The sequence below is a fragment of the Oryzias melastigma genome, linkage group LG5 (genome assembly GCF_002922805.2).
Source record: "Oryzias melastigma strain HK-1 linkage group LG5, ASM292280v2, whole genome shotgun sequence".
Classification (NCBI taxonomy): Eukaryota; Metazoa; Chordata; class Actinopteri; order Beloniformes; family Adrianichthyidae; genus Oryzias; species Oryzias melastigma.
Window position 1 is genome coordinate 29,116,830 of NC_050516.1, and position 27,346 is coordinate 29,144,175.

At 37.5% G+C, this 27,346-nt stretch overlaps 1 protein-coding gene across 1 annotated transcript in view; it reads left to right on the forward strand.

Moving 5' to 3' along the window:
- Positions 1-27,346, forward strand: part of cacna2d2a (calcium channel, voltage-dependent, alpha 2/delta subunit 2a) — a gene marked incomplete in the record, with an annotated part of 243,323 nt that overhangs the window by 174,901 nt on the left and 41,076 nt on the right. Inside the window, 3 exon segments of the mRNA XM_024269892.2 lie at positions 1,355-1,496; positions 16,681-16,812; positions 17,051-17,108. Coding sequence (XP_024125660.2) covers positions 1,355-1,496; positions 16,681-16,812; positions 17,051-17,108 — 332 coding nt within the window.

Genomic DNA, 27,346 nt, shown 5'->3' on the forward strand with positions numbered 1-27,346 from the left:
TACCTTTTTTCATATTTAAAAAACTTTTTTCCATTGATGTACTGACTGAAATGAGAATAAAGACCTTAAAATCAGGTTTTTTTTTATTTTTATTAAGATGTTAAAATAATATAACTCCACATGACGGCTTTTATCACCTTTGGTAAAAAGAGGATTTTTTTTTTTACCTAAATGGGTAAATGTGAAAGTTTACAGTTTAGGTTTAAATCACCTGTTTGACTGTATTGAAGTTTGTTGGGTCAGTGTTGGACTTTTATAGTTTTATTTTTTTCTTTTAAATCATTACCTTGGGTAAAATGTCAAATAACTTCTTTACCGGACTACTTTTAGATAGCATAAATGTCAAAAATCCAAATATTTGGATGAGCATTTGAAAACTGAATCACATTTAAATGTTAAAGAAATGTATTTTATATGTTTTATTTTACTAAGGGGAAAATCAACCCACTTTACATGTGATCGCTCAATCTCCTGTAAGTCAGCCTGCACAGATATTGAACAGGAAATGTGCAAAATATTGCAATTTTGAGAACAAAATGTTAAAAGTTATTAGAATCAAACATAAGTTTGATTTACACAACAGCTTAGTGGACATATATTTATTTTATTATTAGCAAGCTATAGATCTCATGACAGCAGGTGAGGTTTCTGACAGGTGAGGCACTGCTCCCCCTGCCTCCCATGCCTGCTCATTCCTGGTTAAAACCTATTTCAATAAGAAACAATGAAACCACCAAACCGATCCATAACCCACCCCACTTATGTCCACCTGCCTAGAGCAATTTGACCTGCAAAGTCAGAACACCCACCTCTCCCAAATTGGATTGGAAATCTGGCAACACTTCCTCTGCTCACTAGCTGGTAAATCTTTCAGCTTGTTGACTGGAATATTCCATTGCTGCAGAGAGACGGGGGAGCATGAGACCCTTCCACAAGATCAGTCTTATGCCGTTTCAGCGATTTTAGTGATGGACATAAAATGTATTTTAGACACTTTAGGTGTTCATCTCAGGCCCCCAGAGAGGTGGGGGGCCCAAGGCGATCGCCTATCGCCTAATGGTAAGTCCACCCCTGTGTTGGGGTGACGATTATCATGATTTTTTTATTGATTGTCCAGTTGAGAGTTCATTCCTTCCTGCTTTCAGCAGGAAAAACCCTTTATACTTATGAGTTCACACACATATAAAAACGATTGTTGAGCATCAGTCCAGTTCTTGTATGGCTGTATCTTTCTCCTAAAAAGCTTCATGGGAACAGATCAGAATGGTAATAAAGTTTCAGTCATGTTTAATGGAAGCCACCTCTCAATGCTTATTGGATGGTGTGTGTGTGTTTGTATACGTGTGTGTTTCAGCAGATGGAGGATGGTGAGGAGGAAATCCCGACTGAGATCTCGTCCTCTCTGGAGCTGGAGTTTGTGCCGGATCCCAATTTCAAAAATAAGGTCAACTACTCGTCCAGCGCCGTCCAGATCCCTACGGACATTTACAAAGGCTGTAAGTTCCTGTATTCTTGAGTTGATAATGTGATGATGATTGAAAGTCAAGCTCTCTGAGCCTCACCAAAGACAGAAACTATTTTGTAGTCTGTCTATTGTTTATATTCTGCTTACCGGTAATTTTGCGTTCTGGGAAAAATAGTTTATTGCTCCTAAATTTTGAATTAAAAATTTTAATACATTTTGGGTATTTGCCTTCGGAACATGATGTTACAGTCTTAAAAAAAAAAATAATAAAGGGATAGATATAAAACATGAATTAGTAACAGCCTGCACACTTTGAACATGCATCTCAACACTCGTGAACAATATTTCTCTATTAAAAACTCGATTGGAAACTGTTGCATTTAAAACTCAAAATTAAAGTGATTCTCCTATTTTGTCACATTTTTTACCCAGGTGACATAATAATTTGCTTAATTTTTTATTAATCTGGCCATTTTTCTTCCATCTCCACATCTACACATTATTGAATTATTACATTTGATTAGAAAATTATAAAAACCTGTTGTAAATCCGGAATTACTGTTCACATCAATAAACTGCGTATGAACGCAAAGAGGAGTTTACTTCACCATTAAACTAAATTAAAATAATCTGAATGTGCAATTAACCTTAAATTTAATAACAAGTAAAGTTTACCAAAAACTCAAAATAAACCTGTTTCTACATTTCAGTGGTGAGCTCTCTTATTCTGATAAATCCTGCTTCTACACTTCACTCCACGTGTCCAGCATCCGTGCACCTGTTGGTGACACCAGTGTGAACAGGTCTTATGGAGAGGTGCAGCCACAAATTATGCTGTATATCTCTTGTGTACTTTGCTGCATTTTAACAATCTTTTATTCCAACAAGACTCGACTGACTCTATCAGCCAGTCTTTCCAGGTTTAACAACTGCTGGCATTCTGTTTCAGCTGCATCGTTTTAGAAGACTTGGTCTTGTTTTGCTGCCTGTGGTCAAACGATAGCACTCATGTCTAGTTCTATGCTATCTGTGGGCATAACGCTCCCTTTAGTCTACAGCTGCCAAATGTACAAAGGAGAACACATGTACCATACGGCTCTGTCTGTTATCCACCTCTAACCTTTTGGACGTTCTCTGACAGAATCAGAAAAAAGAAAATCTGAGGCTTGGCTGACAGACAGCTATTTTTACTCTGGCATTTTTTTTGTCTCAGTGGTATTGTCTCGCTAGTCGTTTTCTTTGTTGAGCAAGCAGAGTGTGGAACCTGTCTCCAGTGCCCTCCAGCTGTGTCTCCAGACAAATCCTGTCAGAATTAGATACTCTTGGTTCAGGAGGAGATGTCAAAGGCTAAAGCTAACTCACAATGGAGCAATCAGCCCTGCACATTGTTCCTGTAACCATTTTGTGGCAGCTCTCGTTCCCTTGTCTGAGGATATGAGTCAGAGAATAAAGGGCTCTTGATTGAGCCTGGTGAAGTCTCAAGGAGTGGAGTGGTTCAGTGCATGGAATAAGTTTTTCTCTGCCGCTCGGCAGAAACATTTCCTGCAGATCTTTTTTAGTTAGCTCCCATTGCGCGGTCTGCTGTGCAGAGATTACCAACTGTGGATTTGTGTGCCAGTGCTTTTGTTTACTCTGAGCTTTATGTTAGTTGTTAAGAAAAAAAGTATGTGGATAACATGTTGCTGCAGCCAGGAGGAAGATTATTTCAGAAAATAACATAACGTGCATGAATAAAAAAAAGATATGTGGAAGTTTGTGGACTTCAACTCGTGACAATTAGATTTTGCAAAAATATAATCAGGTGTTGGAAAACAAACTGAATTTGCTGTTAGTTAATTTTGATTAACTCTTTTTGCAATTTTATTTTATTAGCTTTTCAGATAACTCCTGTGCCTCCAAGAGACTTTGGATGATAACTTTTCATTTTACTCTTGTCTTATAAAGTAATTTTAATGCTTTTTAACATGTTCTTGTGGCATTTTTCTAATGATGGAGGACATATTTAAAGAAAATTAAGCTTTCTGAGTATTTCTTTATTCAAATGGTTGTGAATCAGGATTATATGAAGAAATACCATTTGAAAAAGAGCTTACATGTGGCATAGAAAAAACTTTTGGCAGGTCACAAGGTCTCTGCTCTGCTTTAAGACCCACTCCAATGAACATCATCTTTTTGTGTTTTTTACATGTTCTTACAGCATTTTTCTCACAATAGAAGACCTATATAAAATAATTTACGATTGAAACTGTGTTTCTGAGTATTTCTTAAATCACATTGGATCAGAAAACCAGATGATTTAAAATTCTTCCACTGATGACGAAGCTACTGAAATGGGCGTTCCGAAGTCTCCTCTTATGGAGCTAAATTGGGGCCAAAATTATTCGAAACCCAAATAAAACAAACTGAAAAAAAAAATTGGTGTTTGGCCAAAAAATAAAAATAAATGTACATAACTTTTTCCTATTCTAACATAAAATTAATTACTTCTGCCTCAAATGTTCTCTTTTTTAGGTTTCAAAACCCAAAATTTCTATTGCAAAACTTTTGACCCCGTCGTAGCGCGTTGGGGTGGGCCTAACTCGAAGGACCAATCAAAATTGATGAGGGTGTAACTTGTGTCAACAGTCCCGCCCACAACCCAGAACTGTATTTCTAATGAGCTACTGCCGCTGTGCATAAAATATGTCTAAAAAAAAAAAAAAACTTTTTGATTTAGGCTAAAAACGTCATTATCATAAGTAAAAGATCACTGGGAACGATTTTACCATAGAAAAAAATATGGCTGGAGTGAGCCGGGATGGGGGGTATCTCAGTCCCGCCCACAACTCAAAACCAAATTTGTAATGAACTCCTGCCAATCTGCAGAAACGCTAAGAAAATGAAAGTTTTTTTTTTTTTATTTTGGCTAAAAACGTAATAATCATATTAAAAAGAAACACTGGGAACACTTTTAAGATGATCAAAGTGGGACTTTAACTGTTTAAAAGAGATGCTATTTTCCCATGATCACCTAATTTTCTATCAGCTGTTGATCCCATTTAGGTTTCTTTCTAAATTTTAGCAGCATTTACTCTGGAATATAGAAGTTGAAGATGTACAACATTCTGTACATCGATATCTACCAGTTTTCCCAAAACATGTTTTTATATTTGTAATTAGAAATGAACTGCTAAAGTCAGTCATAATTTGAAACTTCAGAGATCCTATTAAATTAGAGATTTCTGAACATTCTGAAAGAGCTGCCGGAGAGTTCAGAGAGAAAATTATGTGTAGTTGCAATTCTCTGCTTATCTTGTAAAAATTAATCTGCCGTTTCTGATATGGTCATTTTATTTTTAAAACTTCTCCAACAAATCTCTGGAGGTTTGTGTAAAACTCCAGGATGTGGATAACTAATAAACACACTTAAAAAAAAGCAATAATTATTCAAACTTTACCCTTTGCACTGCTGCTTTTACAGTATTACGCGCTGAAAACTGAGAGGATTATAAGTTACTCCTTTGTAAAAAGGCTCTAATTATGTGTGTATAATTGTGGGAGCATATTAGTGTTTGTATGAGATTACGGCGCCACTGTTGCCAGCTGAGAAAAAAGGAAGCCAATGCTGAATGTGGGAAGACCTTTCAATTAATTTGAAGTTCTAATTCCTCCGCATGGCGCTTTCCTTTTGCACAGACCCCGGCGTCATGTCGTCATTTGGCTTTTGTGGTTCGGCACAATCAGGAACTTTATGATTGAATGACTGCAGCTCGCAAACTATGTGCAGATAAAAGAACAGGGCTTAAAATGTTCAAATTGTGCGATTAGCCCGCCCACCCTGTCCCCCAAAGACAGACTCGAACTCCACAGGTGCCGTTTCCACCTTTTTCTACAGCCCAGCAACTGTTCCTTTAAGATTTATTACTGTTTTTCTTTTTCACCTATTCTTTTTTTTACTGTTTCTGTCTTTGTTCTATGCAGCCACAGACTTCCCAGACTCTCTTCCTTTGGTCAATTCAAAGCTGCTCCAGCAGCTCAATTTATTTTTCTGCTCCAGAGTAGCGGGAAAAAAAGCTGTTAGCATTGCATTTTAACTGATATGACAGTCGTTTGCTAACACTTTTTTTTTCACACAAGCAGGATATTCATGATATGAACTTTTTCTTTCTTTAGAATTTTTTAGCTTGCAGCCGTTTATCTACTCAATGTCTCAATATGTTCAACCCAGTGCTGCTGGGGGGTGAAAAAAATGCATCATGGGGCCATCAGTCGCTTCAAACTGTCAGGTTTGGATGTCAGGAGGTCAGATAACTGCAAATACACTGTTTGTTCCAATGCACTAAATTTACATACAGTACCCAACATTTATTATTATTGATTAGAAATAATAGAAATTGTTGACTGAAAGACCCACTCTGATGAAAATTGTGTTTTAACATATTCTTGTGCCAATTTTTTTAAAGAATATGAAGCTTAGAATTGAATTTCTGAGTATTGTAATCATTATGAATCAGGAGCAAATGCTAAAAAAAAAAAAGTTTGAAAAAGTTTGTACAACGGCAAGCAACAAGCTTCCTACTTCGCTCCATTCTGATGCATCCACTTGCAGACAAACAGATCCATGAACGTCTTTATTTTCCCCAGAATCTGGATCAAAACTGTACGGCCGGAAAGCTTCAATATTCCTGTATATATTTTTGTTGCACCAGTAATGTGGTGCGAGGGGCTGTAATCTAGCAGGAGAGAGTGCAAACAGATGGATGATGGGAAAATTAGGGAGGGCTTTCTTCCCGCCACAACCCAAAAGGCAAATTTCTAATGAACTGTTGCAGCTCTGCATAAACTATGTCCTTGAAAGTTTTTGTTTTTTCTACAAGATGACAATATTTTAGAAAATTAAGTTAAAAGCTGTACAAACACTTTGGAGACAAGTTTTTTTTTTTTATTGAAATCTATTTGGTTGAAGGTTTACTTATCTTTGACCTTTGCTGTCTGTTTTCACTGAGGAGACGGTTTTACTACAAACTTGAAGATAAAAAAACAAAAACGACACTAGAAAAAGAATTAGACCTTGATCATTAAGTTCATTTAAGAAAATATATGTAAACATATTAGCCTGCATGTTTTTCAAGTCATAATTCTGTGTAGTAAATATTACTTTTCTGTTGGGAAATCATTTATTTTTTCTTTGGCAAGTCAGGAAAACGAACCATCTTTCAGCGCGGTCATGAAGTATTAGTTTTTCCTTGAAAAATAAAATAAAAAAATCATCTTTTTCTGATTTTTAAACACACTCAACCTTTTGCACGCAGCGAGAGGCTGGAAAGAAATGTTCAAGGAGATGTCAACACCTATCTGAGAGTGGTTAAGCAGGCTTTTACATGATCAGAACTTCAAGCTCTTCAGCAATGAAATGCTTATTCATATAATGAATGCTAAAACATCCCACCTTCCAGCCACAAGTAATGCTAAATTTCCTTGAATTTTTACAAGTGCTACAGCTAGAAGTGAAAAAAAGGGCCATCTACTTAGGAGGACCAATTCTATGCTCTGCTGCATGTTTAAAAATGTTTGAATTTAAAAGGAATCATTAAAATCTGCTGTGCTCTTTCAAATTAAAATAATCTATTAAAGTATTCAAACGTTGTTACTCAGAATGCACGAGTTAATATCTCCCCACAGACAGAAAATATTATATTTAGCTGTACATGTGGCTATATTTTCCATATTTTTGTCAAATTCTTGTCAAACTCTCTGCATGTACGTACGTTCTTTTATTTTGTTATTTTTTTCCTGCTGAAGAAGAAGATTTTCTTCCTTCATTTGGTGGAGGAACTTTGTTGCTCCCATCATAAATCATAAATCAGGATGAAAACAACACTGTGTATATATAAGAACTAAATAAAAATAAAAGAAAATGAATTAAAATTAAAAAAAGAATTGCTGCATTTCTTTAACTGCTGAACTTCTTCTTCTCCAATTCATCTTCTATAGAATGTGCCCACTCATGGGGCACTATCATTTACGCGCACACTAATTAGAACAGTCAGCTCTGCAAACTCCACTTCACTCACCGCCAAGTCCACAAATTGCATTTCAGGTGTTTACTTACTGCAGTTCCTTTAATTAAAAGAAATATTTTAAAAGGCATGGGGAGATGTTTCTACCTATACAATGATTTATTATCCCCTCCTTAAAAAAAAGTACATTTGTTTTTCTTTTTTTTACTTTTGGGGAACGTTTCCAACTCACTTCATAATAAATATTTGACTAAAACCAAAAATAATCCTAAATATTTTTTTTCCCTTTTTGTTCTGCACATTTAGCTGCTGCTGCAGTTTCCTCTGCATGATCAAAGGTTAAGGGGTCAGACTCTTTAACACTCAGCCAGGCTCAGAATCAGCCCTGAAGAAAGGAAAAGAGACAGGCAGGAAACGGGACCGTGGAGGGAGGGATGGAGGAGGAACTGTGATGACAACGAGGGGAGGAAGGTGATACATGCAACAGAGTCCCAGTCTGCAAGGCGTTTTCAGCTGTAAAAAAAGCTACACGCGTGTATTATTTTAAGTTTTAGGCTTTAAAAATATGAAGCTCCAATTTTTGCTCCTTCAAATCTATTTTCCTCTGGGTTTTTTAAAGTGAAAACTTAAGATTTTACAAACGAATCCTAAAAATCAACCTATGTACTTGTAGCTGAAAACGTAAATATTCCTGGGATCAAGAGATGTCAGCTCACTGAACATGAAGTTCTTTCTAAATACAGGTTAAACTTTAGTGTGACTAAATATAAACTCCGTTGCCCTGATGAGGTAATTGAAATTTTCTCTGTTTGGGTTTTGGCCAACTTTGACCCAAATAGTTAAAAAAAAAATGTGGACAAAACAAAAAAAAAGTAAGAGACAAGACAAAGCTGCCCAAATTAGTGTGTCCAATGGTTAAAAAATTACTTATAGCTTATTTGTTTTTCCTAATTTAACCAGAAATAAACCCAGTAAAGATCCACTGGTTAAAATGGGATTGCAGAGGAGTGGAATGATTTGTTCCTAAACTGGAAAAACGAAACACTATAACATTCTTGACATAGGAATAGGCTTTATCTTTAAAATATTTTCCAATATTTTTCTTTTCCTTTTAGTAGCTTGGTTTAAAAAAAAAATAAGATTATTTTGTGACTGTCAAGCAAAAAAAGAATTCTGAGTTGGAAACACTTTTTGTCAGTAAAGAGCTCAGATTAGCTCAGCAGATGTGGTGCACTGAATGAGGCGAATGGCGGTCACACCACGACTGACTCAGAGTATCTGGTGGAGAATATTTGGGAAAAAATTTCTTTTTTTTTGTGCATGAAAAAGGATTTTAGATCCTTGAGTTTAGCTCCTGAAAGGTCTTAAAAGAGGACTTTCAGGCCTATAGTTGCCCGCTGTACCAGAATGGCCCCCATCACCCGATCTGTAATGGCTACCTGATCAGTCCTCCTCATGCATGTGTGATATTACGTCACGTCTTGGACTAATTCTCTCTCTTTAATCACATTATTTTTTATATGTTTGCTACATGGAAAGAACAGAACTGAGGGCATTTACTGTGAGATGGTCTCCTGGCTACTGCAGCTGCTTTTGCAGCCAAATTAACTGGTAAAAATGTGTTTGTGTTAACTGAGTACGGATCAGGTCGACCCAGCCGTGCAGTCCGACTTCACACATGTGCAGTAAGGCTCGTGCAGTCCTGATTCTTAATATATATATATATATATATATGTATTTTCTTTTTTATATGTTAGAAATATAGCCTTATCAAAATGCAACTCTTTTTTGAAATTGATATTATTAATTTTTATCCTGCATAATTATGCATATGAATTTGTTTTTACTTTAAATTTGGAAGCAAAATCTCCACCTTTCAGTCCTCACCCGGAAAAATTCCCTACAGATATTCCCCGGCAGATGTGGTGAACTCTGTATGAGAATTTTTTTTTTTTAACGTATCACTTACCTTCTCCAAGCTAAATGACCAGCTTACTGTTGTTACTATTGCTAATGGTGTCATGTGATCATAGGAGCTTAATTTCATAGGTTAAGAGCTGATTAGTGCGGATTGCTTTGGCTTGAGTTATAAAGAGTTAAACACATCTCCAGGTGACATTTTTGCAATTTTTTTTTTCTGTCAACATTAAAACAAACATTTTCTTTATAGTTAACATTTGAAGTTGTCACGGCTGGAGCACAGAAGAAAGTTCCTCGCCGTGGTTCAGACGCTGTTAGCAGTGGAACTGTAGCGCAACAGCCGAGAACTGGGCGCGGAATAGATGCGCATACACGCGGTACAAAATTTGGCTGCCATTACACGAGGATAACATGTTTAAACTGCACAAAAAATGAGACCGCGGGTTCTCGTTCATTCGTGTTCTTCCACGTTCAGAACACGAATGAGCGCGTTCGTACCACTGATGTTTCACTGCCTAACCACTCCTGCTTCACTGCTGAGCCTCGGATCTATATAAAAAGCCGATTTTGCCTATCTCTCGTCAGTTTGAGTCTAGATTTCATGGGGTACACATGTACCCCCAGCGCTGGGATGGTCTCATTTTATCCTACAAGACCAACAAAATGGTCGTGTACAGCTCCATCATGGCCTTGATCAAAGGGGAAGAAGAAGAAGAAGAAGGAGGCCTTGGACCTGGCCTTCCTGGGAGCCTTCTTCTTCTTTGGTGAGCCTTTCTTTTTAGGCATCATAAAATGTAATAAATCCAAATAAATGCAAAGTAAATGCAAAATCCAATAATGTTGAGCAAAGTTGTTGTCTTGAAATCTATAAAGAAAGTGTGAGAGTTCACCCGCAGTTTCCGCTTTTAAAGACGAGGAGTTGCCGCACTAAAGTCGACAACGAGCCGTTCGTACCCGAGATTAGGCAGTGGAACGGCCGCAATTAGATGGGATGCAGCAATGGTGACATGGCGCCAAAATAACACGTGTGCGCGCGGGTGAACCCCTTGTCGGTGTTCCCGTGGGAGGACGCGCTTACACGCGATTAAGCAGTGCGTCTGTATCACAGCTATTCCACGAACATGCATTTACCGATCAATTTTGACCAAAACTAAGCGCGTGTGGCAGATTTTCCTAATTTTTTACCCATAATATGCCTGTCAGATCCTGTGGGTCCAGACCTTCAAAGTCACGCCGGATCCGGCCCCCCGGGTAATTCTATCCAGCCCTCCAGATCATTTTTATTTTATTTTTATTAATGGCCCGATGTTATCTTGCACTTATTTTTAACTTGTGTCATTTTGATAAAATATATTTTAACGGAGAGTAAAATATTAAAAGTTATTTAAGGTTTAAGCTGATTTATCTGGAATAATATTGTTAAAAGTTACGGTTTTAAAGTTTTCAAAACTTAGTTTTAGTGTTCAATAAATGTTTATGCTGTCCGGCCCGTGATCGAAGGTGTGTTTTGGATTTTGGCTCCTTGTGTGATTTCGTTGGACATTCCTGATTTAGAGAACAGAGTGACGTTTATGATGGAAGCAGAATTCACATTTGATAGTAAACAGTTTGTTTATCATGCTCCTATTTAAAGACAGCTCTTTATTTTGACCAGTGGAACTGCACTCAAACATGTTTGTTGAGTTTAAATATAAAATCTGAACAAATACATCTTAGAAATATAAATATAAATGTATTAGGTGTAAGGTTTCTCTTCCTAGTCAATGTCACCTTTCTGTTTGAGCACTACTGAACCAACTGTTCTTACTAAAGAATCTATAAAAGCTTTATGGTAATGGCAGCACGGGCAGCTATGGCTCTTCAAAGGAACGCAGCTAAAAGGTTTAGCTCCATTACCATTATGGATTACTTATGTGGGACCACTTGTGTGCCGCCACGACATTATGGGGTGCCGTTTCTCTTCCTCGTGCGCTGTAAGTTTTTATTAGAGCGGGACGTGAGGCACAAATCAGTCTGGATGTGAAGAACGCGCTTGCGTGGGGTTGAAAGGCGGGGTCACAGGGTAAAGGTTTGTTGGGTGGAGTTGAGGGATGATGTGGAGCTGAGATGCTCCATAAATCCCGCTCATGAGTGTTTACCTACATGGTGTGCAGCCTCGCCTCGTAAAGAGGCAAAGCCAGGGGTGCTGGAAATGTCAGGGGAGCGGCACGCTGATGAATTACCTTTTAAAGATATCAGAGGGAGACACACGTTTCAGGTGAAAGATGAGCCCGGCACAATGCGCTTAGGCTCTGTCTGACTGTGTGAGCATATTTACCCCCCAGGGGAAATTTGTCTTTTTATCAACTGTCCAGAGAAGTCACACTACATCCTCAGTGAATAAATCAAAGAGAATTAGTTTGCTGTGTTCTCTTATCTCTGACGTGCCAGTTTTTCTGCAGAGATCTCCTGCAGATTGGGGGCTCCTGAGAGTCAATGTGTCTGTGTTAGTGGTGGGGGGGCTCAGCTACAACTGTTTTTAGCCTCTCCTTACATTGTATATGAAGATGGATACGTTTTTATTTCTGTTTTAGTCGCATGTGATGGCCCATCTTGCTGAGAGAGGGTCTTTGATGTCAGTCGATGGTGGAAGTGAAGGGCACAGGTTGGAGGAAGTGTCTTCGCCCTTGGCCTGTCAGGGACGACTAACATTTCGGAACCGGTGCCTCTCCAGATAAGAGCGGCCAGGACTTCTCTGCTGGGAAAGCTGATGCTCAGAGGATAAAACTTTATTTTCACACATTAATCAGATCTGCTCTCAGACCATGCAGGACTGCTGGCCCAGATGGAATTTTAGAAAAAAAATGTAGCTCCAAATAAGCATCAGTGAATGAAGGAATTCCACAAGTGAGGTGGCAAAATTCAAAATTCTCTTTTGTTTTTAAACTCTTGACACATTTAGATGAAGCTCTTAATAGCACTCAAGTGGTCTTGATTGGAGTTAGCTGTGACTCTTCACTGGTTCAACAAAAAAGGTTAAAATGTTCATTATAGACCCACTCCAATCCTCTTTTATCTACTGTAAAATCATTTCCAGTGGTCTTTAAATTATGATTAAGCATAGTTAATATGTTAGTCATGCATAGACAGTTTCTACAGAGTGATTTGAAATTCACCTCTGAGTTGTTGGCGGGATTGTTGATGCAAAGTAAGCCTGCCCCACTTCCCATCATCCATCTGTCCACACCCTCTCCTACTGTCTAACAGTCACAATCCCAACATAACATTAGTGGAGCTACAAATACAAGCGAGTAACATCAGATCTATCCAACCATACAGTTCTGAGCATGGTATCAGCTCAGCAAAGACGTTCATGGATCTATTTTTCTACAGGTGGATGCATCAGAATGAAGCAGAGAAAGGAGCTTGTGGCTCACCGGGTGTATTTTCAACATAAGAAATCAATTTTTTTCAAAATACTACTTATTGTGTTCCTCTTATTCTCAAAAAATGAATTAAAGAAATTCTCAGAAATGCAATTTTGAGCTTAAAGGGTAACCAAACCCTAAATTAACTTTTTTTGTCCATTGATCTCCATAAATGGGGCTTTAAAAGTTCTGTCTGTTAGTCATTGCCACATTTTTGACAAATTAAAATAAACGTGTTTAATGCTTAAAAATATAGTCAATAGCCGTCTGTGTGATGACCCCTACAGGTTGAAACAAGGTATTACATTTGAATTTTGTGATACACTATTTAAGTCATGATCTGCAGCACCAGTAATGTTGACAGTCCTGTTCCCAGCCCCACTCCTCTGACTGGATTTTCACATTCGGCTGTGGGTGGAGTCGGCCTCCGACTTCCCTGTTTGGTTACCCTTTAATTTCTCAACAACCCACTCCAAAAAAGGTGGGTTTGGGGTGTTTCTTTAACATTTTCCCAGCCAGCAAGGCCAAGTTGACCCCATATGGTTTAAAAGTGGGCAGAAAATCGGTTTGTCTGAATTGGGGACTGGCAGCCTGGGCGGTGACCCTGCCAGTACTGCTGGCCCCTGGGCGGTGGAACTCACTACGTTGTCCGTCGGCCGGCTGGGTCGAGTAGCCCGCCAGCCCTGAGTGCCCACCTAAGCCAATGTGGATAAACAGAGGTGGAGCCACCACAGAAACTGCGAAGAAACCTATTCAGGGCCCACATTTCTTGTGGCATTTTTCTAATGATGGAGGATATATATATATATATATATATATATATATATATATATATATATATATATACAAGAAAAGGATGGATGATGGGTACATTTTGGAGGGCTTTCTTTGCAACAACTGCCCAAAACTCAAAAGCAAATCTCTAATGAACTACTGCTGCTCTGCAGAAACTATGAAACAACACCTTTTTTTCTTATTTTGGCAAGAAATCCTAGTTTTTCACTTTTACAATCAAAAGATGGTCGAAGTGAGATTTTAATATTTGCAGTTCATCATGAGAAAAACGCCACAAGAATACGTTAAAAGCCCCCAAAACACCATTTTCCTCCTCGGAGTGGGTCTTTAAGCTAAACCATCTATGCTGTTATTGTTTGACCTTTTTATACATTAAAGGTTTTTTTTGGACTTTGTTCCCTCTTCTGCCGCTTTCTTTACCCTGAAAGCAGCCACTCACTCGTGCTAATTTCAGTTTTTTTCCATCAATCACCTTCCTCCCAGATGGGCTTTTACGTTTACTCTCCCTGCTTCTATCCCCCCCATCCTCCCTGTCTTTGTGTCTGTGAATTCTGAGAAGCACATGCCAAGAAGCTCCCTTTGGTAACATTTGAGCTTTCATATACTTGTGTTCTCCACTCGCTGCTGCTGTGTGCCGACTCTTCTTGGGAGATTTTTGCTTTTGTTTGTTTTGCAAGATAGCAGAGCACTGCAATAGTTGTTTGCATCTTTTGAAAGGTTTCAAGTCTGTGGGCGTTCACGTGAAAAAAAGCGCTGTCGTGATTTTTTTTTTTTATTTTTGATTTTTTTTGGTGTGTGTAACCAGGAGGTTTTTTTTTTGGGAAAACCTCACTTTGCAGAGTCAAACGAGGGAAGGTTAGCTTCATGTTCCTTGTCTGTGAACCAGCAGCCTATCAGGGAGTGAGCAGTAATTGAAAAGCATGGGAAAAGTGGATAATGATCGTTTATTTGTGTGAAATTCAAACGCAGGGTTGAGAAAAGCCAGACCTGTCTTTTCAGAAGCTTATCAAGCTTTGGTGGGCTGAGTAATTAAATCAGAGGAGCGAGTGAAGTTCTCTGCAGCTCAGTGCCTCATCTTGTTTCCTCTTTAATCAGGTGGCTATTAAACCTCTGATTGCACTCCCCATCTTCTGACTTCAGCTTAGCTATTAAATACAGACTGAAAGCATTTTTTTGTTTGTGTTTCTAAGCGTGTGTGTGTGTGGGGGGGGGATCACAATGAGACAATGCTTTAGAAAGATCATTAGAGTTGGTTGAAGAGCTCAAAAATACAAAGAAGGAGAAATAAAAAGGCATGTAATGCTATAGTTTTGCTATTCCTCCACCTGCCGTGTATTTTAAGTTATAAATTGACTGAATGGTGAATGTGTTTTTTTATAGCTTTCAATGGTTCGTTTTTCCCCCTATTAGTTCACATGCTAATGTGTACTGCCAGATTTTTGTTTTCTCTTTTACCTTTTTCAAAAATCCCCCCCCCCCTCTGCATGCTGCGGGTGACATACACGGTGACCCGCCTTCAAGGTGATCTTTTCTGTGCGCTCCGCAGAGATCAAACAGATTATACTAACGCCACGCTCAGGCGGCGACTGCTGGCCGGGCTGTCTCCGTGCATCCATCCTCATGTACTTAACCTACCTCTGCTGGCCGCCAAGGTTGTTCATCAAATAAGGCAATATTGAGGTTAGTTACAGGTAAAACGCAGGTTAGTTGTGTGGCTGCTTTCCCATTCATTTATAAGGATTTTTTAATTGTTATTTAAAAATATAAACAGGTATTTGTTGATATTTATTGGAAGAGGATGAAAAATATCGGGTTAGATGGAGGTAGATGTGGAGGTCCCTAAAGTGAGCAGCTCAAAACATTGACTGGTAGCTCCTCCCACAAGTTCAGGGACACATTTTTTGACAGGCGACAAGCAGTGAATTTGTCACTCATCAAAAGAGGGGCGGGGCATGCAAATTTATTGCGTTCGGTGAAGGCACATTTATACCGCTGGGTTTTGTTATTTTAGTTTGAGGTTTAGACCTTGGTAGTCTTGATTTGCTGGCTTTGTTTTTTTTTTTTTCATTAGTTAGATTTGCTTTGGCAGTCCTTAGCAGCGAGCTGCTTCGTCAGCTGACTCCCTCATTGAGGTTCCACTCCCTTTGTTTTATCATTTATTTGAACCAGAACACTAATTTAATTTTCTTCTTGCCTTATAGGACACAGAATTTCCTTAATTTAGTAAACTGTTATTTACTTGGTGTCCAGTTTTTTTTTGTCATGGTCGTCTTTTTGGTAATTTCCCCTAGACTGAGGCAGGTGTGCCTGTCTGAACTGTAAAATATTTGGGGACTTGTCCGGGATTTGAGCAATTCATTTCTCCATGATGAATTTTCAATCTGTTGGCACTTTAAAGGGACTCCATATATGTCTCTACCAAATCAGAGTCCCTGATTGGTCAATGTCCAACCAGATTTCACTTGTACAAGGAGCCCAAAAAATGGTGGTAGAAACTTGAGTAGCAACTCAAGAATTTTGAAAGTTGAACCGCAAAACGCACTTGTATGCATAATTACTTAGCCTTTTTAATGGAGGTGGTCACTTGAACGCACGTTGCTGGGACCAGCAGAATTGCTCCAAAGTGATTCAGCCGATGAAGAATTCAATGGATTTAGCGATTTGAAGTATAAAGAGTTTAGTTGACTTGTTCTTTATGCTATGATTTTCTGAAAAACTGTTCACATGTTGCACTAATATACTGGATTCATTTTTGATCAAGCTAAAAGAGCATCAATATGTTTCGGTAGTGAAGCGCCCATATATTAAGTTTATTATCCGTTTTGGAATGATTTGCTTTTCAAGATGAAATGTCTGTTCTTGGTCCTGTATTTTCATCAAAAATGATTTTCCTCTTAACTGTGCTTTTTTTTTTTTTACATATATTCTGGATTTACAATCTGAAAAAAATGTATTTAAATATTAAAATTCAAGCTGTGCTTGTTTTTTTTTTTTTATTTATAGGTGTAACAAGTGAAGATGCATTTTTAAAACAAATTCGGATGCATTTTGTATTATTGAGCGTCCTATGTTTTCTGTTTTTTTTCTCCAAAAGCGCCCGTCATCCTCAATGAGCTGAACTGGACTCAGGCCTTGGAGAGAGTCTTCATTGAAAACCGGCGGGAGGACAGCTCTCTGCGCTGGCAGGTGTTTGGCAGTGCCACAGGAGTGACCAGATACTACCCAGGTGAGCTGCAGGGCACTGAACCAACTGCCCGACCGGACACTCGCGGGGCGATAAACTCTAAATTGCCTCTAAGGGTCCTCTCTGCTGCAGCAGCAGGACATTGGCAATTTCTTATCAGATGTCTGTGTTAGCGACTGGACGGACAGGATGAGATTATGATTACTTTGATCTAATCTGATCAGAAATATCCCACTGTGCATCTCGTCGCCTGCAACCTATTCTTATTTGCTCTTTCCAGCCACTCCATGGAGGGCACCCAACAAGATTGACCTGTATGATGTACGCAGAAGACCATGGTAAGTGCTGCCAGAGCACAGATCCAAAAAATCTGTACCTGACCCTGATGAAATGGGATCACAGGAAGCTCCGCCCACCACAATAAACCACCAGCTTTAAAGTTAGTTTTTAAGGTGGTCTCTATTAAACTCTTACACTTCTTACAAGTTAGTATTAGGATTAAACAACCTTTATGTCACCGAGATATTACAGAACAGTTTTGTGTTTGCAGATTTATATTAAGATTTTATTTTATAATTTAAAACAACATATCAGCTTATGGCACTGGGGAAAATAGTTATTGCAAAAAAATATACACTGAATTTAGGGTCACCTATTTCAGTTGTCAATCATACAGGACAATAAATTATAAAATTAATGGAGAAGTATTAAAGAAAAATAGTAAAAAACTATTAAAAGAGTAGAAAAACTGGTTTAAAAAGTAAGATATGCCATCTAGAACATCAGGACTTTAAATCTGATTTTTAAAAAGAGAACATCAGATGTGAATGTATTTTTAGTGTATTTAACATGTTCTTGTAGTATTTTTCTCATCATTGAAGCATCGTAGTGACTCAGGAGAAAACAAAAAAAAATGCTGTTTGAAAAAGAGCATGTAGAAAAACACTTAAAATGGTATAATCTTAATTTAAAAAAACACTGGGAAGGATTTTAAAATAAATCAAAAGATGATCAGAGTGGGTCCTAAAGTCATTTTAGTTGTTTTGTATTTACTATCTGAAGTTTTTCTAAACCCTGTTGTCACAAAAGCACTTTATACCACTAAATATTCTGTTTTATAAACATTATTATAATTTAAGAAGGTAAAACTCTGAGCACCTTAGAGTTCTAATTAATTGCATGACTTTTAAGAAGACGTCTTTCTCTGGATGTGTCTGTTTGATGCATATATTAGGAAGGTTGTTAGAGCACAGAAGTGATTGCAAACATAAGCAACAAGGTCAGGGTAACTGCAGAAAATGAACATGTCATTGCAGGCGTGTTGTTTCAGCAGAACTGTTTTAAAATGTGTCAAAATGTGAGCTGTTCACTGTCCAAACCCACGCTGCGAGCACCTTCAGATTTTAATTAATGTGTTATAATAGAGTCAACAGAGCATGACCAACCAATCCTTTTGCCTTCTATTGTTAAATTGAAATAATTTAAGGTAATTTCATCGACATAAACCTTTACAAATTTTTGGCTTAGTTAATAACTTTTAGCTAATTATAATGTGTACACTTTAAAATGTTAAATGCATTAACTTTATTGCGCTTTTCTTTTTGCACTGATTAGCATAATCAATAGAAATTTCCCTACAAAAGATTTAAATTAATAATTCTTTAATGAGGTTGGTAGATGAGTAACAGACCACATAAAAAGACTGATTAAAAGAAGAAAAACTGTATTTATGTGAAACTTTTATTTCTATGATTTTTAAGGCCCAATTTTAGCTGTTAGCGCCCATTAGCATGTGAGCTAATAGCACTAATTAGCTTTTTGTAGCTCAAAAACATGCTTCATGCAAAGATTAGAGTTTTTCTTAACATTTTTATATAAGTAAAAATATAAAATGGATTTGTTTTAAAACATGGAGAAGTGTAGAGTTGAAGCTAACAGATTTTTTCATCCATATTACCTCCATCTCCCTTCCTGCTCCTCCCAACGCTTTTCAATCTACCTGCCACTGTCACACTTGCAGCGCTCCTGTCTGTTGCCTGGTTACAGGTTAGAGTGAAGGGGACATAATCATGACAGCAATGTTGATTAGACCTGACCTCATTTTCCATCTGGGTCTCCGTCCAGCTCAAATTGAGTGGCTGTTTGAGGTCAGGCCAAGCTGGCAGATGAAGTCAACAAGCTCCAGCGAAACAAACAGGAGCGCTCCCAAGTGTTTCAATAGAAGACAAGATCTTCAAAATAAACCTGGACGTCTTCCATTCTGACTCAGACTGAACGGGTGATGATCCTTGGTCCAATGTCAAACATACAATCATTTATAAGTAGTTTAATGGACCATTCAAAATTCAATTTATCACTGCACATAGGCAGGGAAATTATACAGCTCCCGTCCTCATTTACTAAAAGACAGCAATTCAGAAATGTAATTGTTAAAACATTGAACAGCTTTGCTATAAGTTCACACAGTTACAACATTTGGTTTGAAATGATTGATAGCAACACAAATTTTAAAATAAGCTTTTTATTATTCTCATAACGCAAAGGCTAAACTTTGTGTTTAGATAAATGCTAACAATTTGAATTTATGTGGGATTTGTAATTTGTTTTAGCTAAATAAGTTTGCATTTAGATTTTTAATATGTCTGAAAACTGAGCGAAATGAAACATCAAATGTAGAGGTTTATTATTAGAATAAGCATAAGGCAAATATTCGTATCTTCTAGTGCATGACAGTGTCTGTTCAGAGGCAAAATTCTTAAAGTATAGAATCTGCATTTACATGTAGATTTTTTTAAATTGGATTTTAAATCATTGTTGTTGTATTTATACTTCATAGTAAATAGAGAAAAATGACAAATGTTCCCCAAAGTCTTAGGAATAAAAAAAATTAACATTTTGCTATCTTGTATTTTTAATTTAAATACATCTCCTGGAGCAGAAAGATTTGATTTGACATGCTGGTGTTTTATTTTAAAAGGAATTTGCTGCTGCCTAAAGTGAAATATTATAACTGCTATAAATAGAAAACCATTATAATTCAATCATTTTAAATCTTCATAAGCTACAAAGTATTTGCATTACTCTTCGTAATTGTGATTATTTTTAGCCAAAATCAGAAAGGCAGTTTTGTTATTTTTAAGACATATTTTCTGCAGAGCAGCAGGAGCTCACTAAAAAAGTTGGCTCTGAGTTGTGGGTCGGGCTGTCGGTGCGGAAGTTAGCCTCCACTTCAGCTTTTGCTTACACTCTGTTCCGACTAGCGGGACAGAGCTCTGTAACCTTCAACACCTAAAGAGACATTCAGGTCGATTTATCGCCAACCAAAACCCAATAGGAGGCACAAAGTCTTCACTCACACTTTAGAAAAATAAGATACTGATTTATTTTTGTTTTTGCTACTGACATGATACATTTAATTCAATTATTGTGAGTTTTGGGCATAAATAAAACATAAACATGAAGAGAAAATTGCTTTTTCTTTTTTTAATAAGAAATCATTTATATTTTTTGATAGAGATTTGCATGACTTCCTTTCAAAACAATGCACCATGGGATCATGTCAATGCAGCAAATGCAGGAAGTGTGAAGTCATCAATTTTATGTGTGTATGTACAGTATATTTATTATTATTATTATTATTTCTGGTGTATTTCGGCCGCAAATTCATAAATATAACCAACAAAAACTAAATCAAAGCTAATTAAGTGACCGCTACCATATATTAAAACCATGAAGCTCACTTTAAATCCTTGAATTGTTCAAAAATAGACAATATAATTCAGTGGATTAGAACTTAAAGTAGCTTTAATTCTGGTTGTGCTTACTGACAATAAATTGATTTTCTGTGATAAATGAAGCTTAAAATGAAATGTGTCCGTATGATATTGATAAACTACAAAGTATTGATAGAAAATTACTGTTACTGTTGTTGGGTTCCTGAGCCATTTATACCGCCCTTTAACTGTTTGTGAATGAGTTGCATAAAGTTTAAGTTAATTTACTTTTTTTTTTACTTTACTACTTACTTGCTTTTTTCATTTTTAAAAACATTTTATTTTAACCAAAGAGCCACATGTGTCTCCTGAGCCGCAGGTTGCAGACCCCTGCGCTAGCTTATAGCACCTCAAAACCCCAAGCTAGCATTAGCATAGCAAAAAAAAAGGGAGCAATATTGGAGCTATCCAGCCGAGACTTAGGCAGTTACTGCGTCAAAAATCTGAGCTTTTTCAAACCGCGTTTTTTTAACTGCTCCTGATCCAACACAATTTGAAAACTAAAAAACATATAAATGTAGTTATAATCTTTAAATATTTTATAAATCTGCTCCATCAGAATAAATGTTACAAGAACAATCATTTGTTTAGCCCTACTGTCATTCTTTGGGTCAAATTGACCCATTTTGAAAATGTAAAATGATTCAAAAATAAAAATAAATACACCTTTAAACTTCTTCTATTAGTTTATTTAATGCAATCAGTATATACAAAAAAAAAAATCAGAAAAATAGAAACAAACATCCTCAGAAGCGACATAACAGGAGGATTCGGTGCAGATTTCTACCCTTTTTTAGTGTTTTCTGAGTGAAACTGTAACAAAAAGCCCAACACTTTAGGATCTCCTCAACCGTGAGACTAACAAGGTAGCATGTGACAGCTCAGTTCAGTCAACTGCAGCCTCATCACTAGAAAAACTCAAAGTGCTGTAAACACAAACTAATTTTCCGTAGTACACGTTAGAACACTGATCCTGCCTCTGATCTGTCACTTCATGCACAATTTACACCAGTTTTTAAACGGACTGGGAGACGGGGAGGAACAATAGATGAGAGCAGGGAGGAGGGCTGCTGAGCGGCAGGCGCATTAAGCGCTTGAGGATGGAGCGAAAGAGAGAGACGTTAACTTTTTCAGCAACATCTAGTCCCCTCTTTGGTCCTCCATGTTTGCTGCTGTCATCCTGTCAAGCTCCCTCCCCACGCCGGAGTTTGAGATGTCTCTGTAGCCTGTTGCTTAGTAACTTGTGCCGAAGCAGCGAGCGGCAGGGCTGCAGAAGGCTGTGTCATGACATGTCAGGTCAGACTGATGTGATTATAGTCTAACATTGGGTCTTCTTCTCTGGAGGGGTCAGCGACTCATACATGCTGCAAAAAAAATCAGGTGAAGTTTATCACAGCTTCTGAGGCATCGCCAGGTGTCTACAACCTTCACTGAGGCATGAAGAAACGGCTAACAGAGAAACAAACTGAAGGACTTTATTATTTTACTCTTTCATCTTTAACATACTGTAACTTTTCAACCATTAGCACGATCAACATAATTCCAGTAGATTCTGAAGGAAAAAGGATACATCAACTTAAGCAATTAATTGGATAAAAACTAATATTTTAAATACAAGAAATTACAGAGTTTTTGTTAATTAATCCAATGTTTCACTTTTTTTGAAGTGCAAAAAGTTTCATTTCTGTTTTTTATTTTTAATAATAATAATTATTATTATTATTGCCAAACCTCATGTATAAGTACATTACAAAAGTCTACAACGTAACATATGAGAAAAGTTTGAAAAAAGAAAGAACCATTACAACCTAAAAGGACATGAAATTTTTAAAACCAACAAATTCAGAACAAAAATGAAGGAACAAGTATTTTCGTGCAGGGTATCAGATTATAGAATAATCTTGAAAAATCAATAAGAGAGTCCAATTCAATTATTACATTTAAAAAAAAACTTCGAAAAAACAAATTCTCACTTAAAATGAATTATGAGGTTGTTAGAAACGGGTTAAAATGAAAAAAAAATGGAGGAATTGAGTTTATTTTCTTGTCCATTCTTGTCGCTTTTGCTATTTTTTTTGTCTCCTCTTGCCAGATAGTTGATGTTACAATATAAAGAGAGAGATTTGGTTAAAATAGCTTTATTAATTTAGTTAAATGGTGCAGAAACATTATGTTTTCGTCTTTCTGTTCCCTTCCATTTTCACCAAAGACAAAGAGTATTATGACACTTTTTGTCGTGTGCTCTGAAAATAAAAAATAAACTAAACTACATTTTTTTAAGGGGGAAATTTGTTTTTATTTCTAAAATATAATATACATTTTTAACATTTGTTTTGCTTTTGAAACAGTTGTTAGGACCTTGAATCTGTTTTTGAGTGATTTGCACATTTTATTCCTTTAGATCAGTTGGTGTTTGTTTAAATTTGTTCTCATCTTGTCCAAAAATTTTGAAGATTTTGAATATTTATAAATTTATCTCATCTTTTTATACTCACATCAGCCAACACAAATAACTGACTCTTTTGTATCTGAAATCTACGCTAAACTCAGCTAATAAATGCAGCTTTAAACAACTAAACCTACATTTTTGATCCACACACTTTATATTCTCCAATCTAACATTAGTCATTAATATTTATTTATGAAACTTTCCTTCGTTTTTGTCAGAAAAAGTAATGCGTAGGGGTTAAGCTTAGGAAAAGGATGAACAGCATAACAACAAGAGACAGGCATGAAATCTTTTTAGACAAGTGTCAAGTTCACAGCAGCGAGCCGTCTGTATCACATATTGATTTCTTCAAAAAGTCAATCTAATCTTGTTAAAAATAAAATTATAACCGCATGTCGGTCTTTGAAGTTTAGCCTCCTTAACGCATCAAAATTCCAATAAAGCGTCACATTCTACCCACATACTGCAAAAACTCGAGGTTTGAGTCCAAACCGAGCAATCTAATGTGCTAGCATTACTGCTAACTAGTATGCATGGATAATTTTCCAAAGAGCGTCTTTGAATTGAAAACATGCAAGGACGAGAAATATGAAAATGGCAATACAACGTTCACAATAATCAACACACAAAGTGGAATAAATAAGCAGCACTCGTCTCTTCCTCCTGCAGGCTCTCTGGGAGCATCCTCCTATATTTTTCCTATCTTAATTCAATCTTTATTCGTCTGCCACATCCACAGGAGCACTAAGAGAGCAGTAGTCCATAAAATAATAAGCCCATCAGCACAACACAACTACACACACACACACTAGCACTCCCTCTGTGTCTGTGATATGTACATTTATATACCCTCCTTACATCTTTGGCTCATAATGCATGCATTTCCCAGCCTCAGTGTTACAAACATTCCCTCAGAGCTGAGGGGACTCGCTTTACCACCATGTATAGGCGCTAGTAAGCAAAATTCAAGCCTTAAATACTCGTTAATGCTAAAAACAAACATGTTTAAGTGACTCCACGCCATCATGTTCATCCACGCATGTTTCTGAAATCGAAGGTGTAGATAAATCCTCCAATTCAAATCTAACGGCAAACGCTTAAGTGAACGGGTCAGAGTGCATAAACACAATCTCTTGAGAGTTAACCCCCTCCCTGAGAGCTAATGCAATGGTTTTGCAACGCTGTGCCACCGTAGCACTATTCCATGAATTCAAATGAGACTCTTTTATAAAGGAGCAAAAATACAATACCTCCAACCAAAGAGACCGTTGCCATGTTCATTGCTATAAAATGCTTTTCTTTCAAATGGGATTTTAAGAGGTTGGGTGTGTTGAAAGGGTGGCGGGGGGGCCGCGAACGCCGCTGCTTTAATCTGCTCTCAGTTGGAGGGAAGCCATATTTCACCTCAGTGTACACAGCACACATGGGCTGAGCGGATCTGAGTTGCTTTATCTTCATGGGAAGGTGCTGCTCGTTGGGTCTGTTTCATGGCATAAATGCTGTGGTTGATGCAAGTCCTCCTTTGTGTGTTTGTGGAGCAGAATGTTCTGGTTCTGCAGGCGTCACATCCCATCCTTGTTTGGTTTTCTTTTAAAGCATTTATTTCCCAAAGCTGTCGTCGTTCCAACGCTGTTTGTCACGAAGTCGTAATTTTTGAGTTAAAGGTAGGAATATTCCTCTCATCACTCTTAAAATTGTGACAGGTTTTAAGAAAAAGTTCAAATTTTACAGCGACCGGACGATTGTTTTTGACATCGGTAAGTGACCGCTGGTCCATTTGGAGGTCGTGCGGAGGCACTCCAGTGAAAGGAAGGCAGCAAATAACGAAAAATCTTGGTGCTCTCCAGACAATAAAATAAACAGAAAAAATATATATGAAATAAATATGTGAAATAAAGAAGAAATCAACAAGATCCGTTTTTTCGTTTGTTTTTAAATTTCCCCTGTGAGAACATACTTGAATGAGGAAACATGAAACCAGCACACATAGTGGCTCAAAGAGTTACAAAAGTTGAATCGTTTTAGTAAGTAAAATGGTTTCAAAGATGTGAACATTCGCTTAAAGAGAGTGGATTTAACCTCAGAGCCATTACTTTAAATGGAAAAATCCTGCTCGGCGAGGAAGGCCTTACTATTAACACTTCTAATCAATTTTACATAAAGACTTTTCACTTGAGACAAATAACATTAGTGCTGCTCAATTCCTCTGCTCCTGACCTTTATCAAACTGAAAGGGTTGTTATGATCCTACTTTTGGTTCTGAAACGGCGTCCAGATGATTAGGAGGAGGTGGTTAAAGGAGTTTTATCAGTCTGTTCTCCGGATGACTTTGCTGCAGGTGTTTCCTGTTAGATCACAGAACAGCAGCTTCTGCCTCTCTCTAGGTGCAAAGAATTGGATAATTTTTTTCTGTTTTTACATTCAATTTTCAAATTATTAAAGCCCCAATCTGATGAAAATTATTTATGTTTTTAACATGTTCTTGTGGCAATTTTCTGATGATGGAGGACAAACATGAAGAAAATTAAGCCTCAAATTGCATGTTTGAGTATATTTTTTTTTTAAATCATTGTGAATCCGAAAAAAATAGTTAATTTGTGATGTCAAGCTTCTGATGCATCCACTTTCAGACAAATAGATTCATGAACGTTTTTGCTTTCCTCATCTGAGCTGAAATCTGGATCAGAACTGCACGGCTGGATAGTTCTGATATTTCTCACTATTTATGTTGCTCCACTAAAGAGAGCCAACAGGAAAGGGAGGCGGGGTTGCTCCGTTCTGAAGATTTTGGCAAAAAACTACATTAAAGAGTAACCAAACAGGGAAGTTGGAGGCTGACTCCACCCACAGCCGAAATTTGAAAATCCAGTCAGAGGGGTGTGGCTTGAGGGCAGGGCTATCATTACTGGAGCTGCAGATCATGACGTCAGACTCCTGAAACTTACATGGTTTGACCAATCACAAAATTCAAATGTAATACCTGGATTCAACCTTTAGAGGGCAGCACACTGGCAGTTTTTGACTATATTTTCAAGAATTTAACCATTTAATTTTAATTTATGAAAACATCTGGCAATGACCGACAGGCAGCACTTTTAAAGCCCCATTTATAGAGGTTACCAGCCAAAAAAAGTGGATTTAGGGTTTGGTTACCCTTTAAAGTTGCTCAGAAGATGGTCAGAGTGGGTCTTTAAACAGATTGATCTTTTTGCATCTGATTATATTCATTAATACAACTAATGAACATTTGATTTATTACTTGTGAAGCCTGTCTGAATGTTGCTTTTTTCCACATATTTCTTTTTCTGTATGACTTGGGGGATTTTATACAGAAATTTGTTTTGTTTTAGCTCGTTTTTCCTGTTTTTGTCCTTTTAGGTCACAGCTCAGCTTTTTGAGGCTTTATTCAGCATTTCTTGGTATTTTTTCAGACTCGTTCTTAATACTTTGAGCTCTTTCAACAGGATTTGAGTTTTTACTTTAGCCTCCATTTAATTCTTGAAGCATTCGAAGAGATTTCAGGGAGAAACAATTCAAAGATGAGGTTATGATTACACCTGAAAGCTGGATTATAAGTTTGTGCTGAACAATGTGATGATCAGATTGACGATCACAGGCTTTAAGCAGAAATGTGATGCGTTGAATGGAGTGAAAAACAGAAAATGTTTCTCTCAAAGTTCAGCTCCGTATCTTCAACTAAAAGGGCCGCCTGTCCTTTTTCGACCCACAGCTTTAAGTTAACTGCCTCGTCTTCCAGCTCCGTAATAGATCTTGATGTTGGTGCTGATGCATCATCTTCAAGTACATCAGAAAGTGCTGGTCTTTGCTTCGCCTCCTCTGTCATCCCGTCTGCAGCTAATAAACAGGTAAAGAGGCAGCTGGAGAGCCTGAGGAGAAGCGAGGCTGCAGGTCCAGACTGTGCTGTACGGATCAGCTTTGTGGGATTCTGCTGTGTTTTCTTTAATCCAAGCCTGGAGACTGCAGACATGCATGTTCCTCAGAAACCTCATCCGTTTGATCTTAACAACAACTGAACTGCTGCCCTTTCACCACACATCATGACCGTCTGAGAGAGACTCCGTTTAGTGAACAAACCAGCTCCTTCCACGACCGACCGCTGTTCCCTCATCGCCATAAATCGGATCAGGCGGCGGGAGAGTCTGAGAAGCAACAATACATTCAGGAACTTTGAGGTTACAGCAACAATTTTGACTTTCAGTTTCTTTTCATGCTTGGGCAAACGTTACCTTTGGCTAATTTAACATTTAGCAAATTGCTTCAGCATCTTTAACAGCCAGCTTCAGCGTGCAGCATTTACTCTTCCATTATCACAGGTAATGCACTTTTTCCAGTT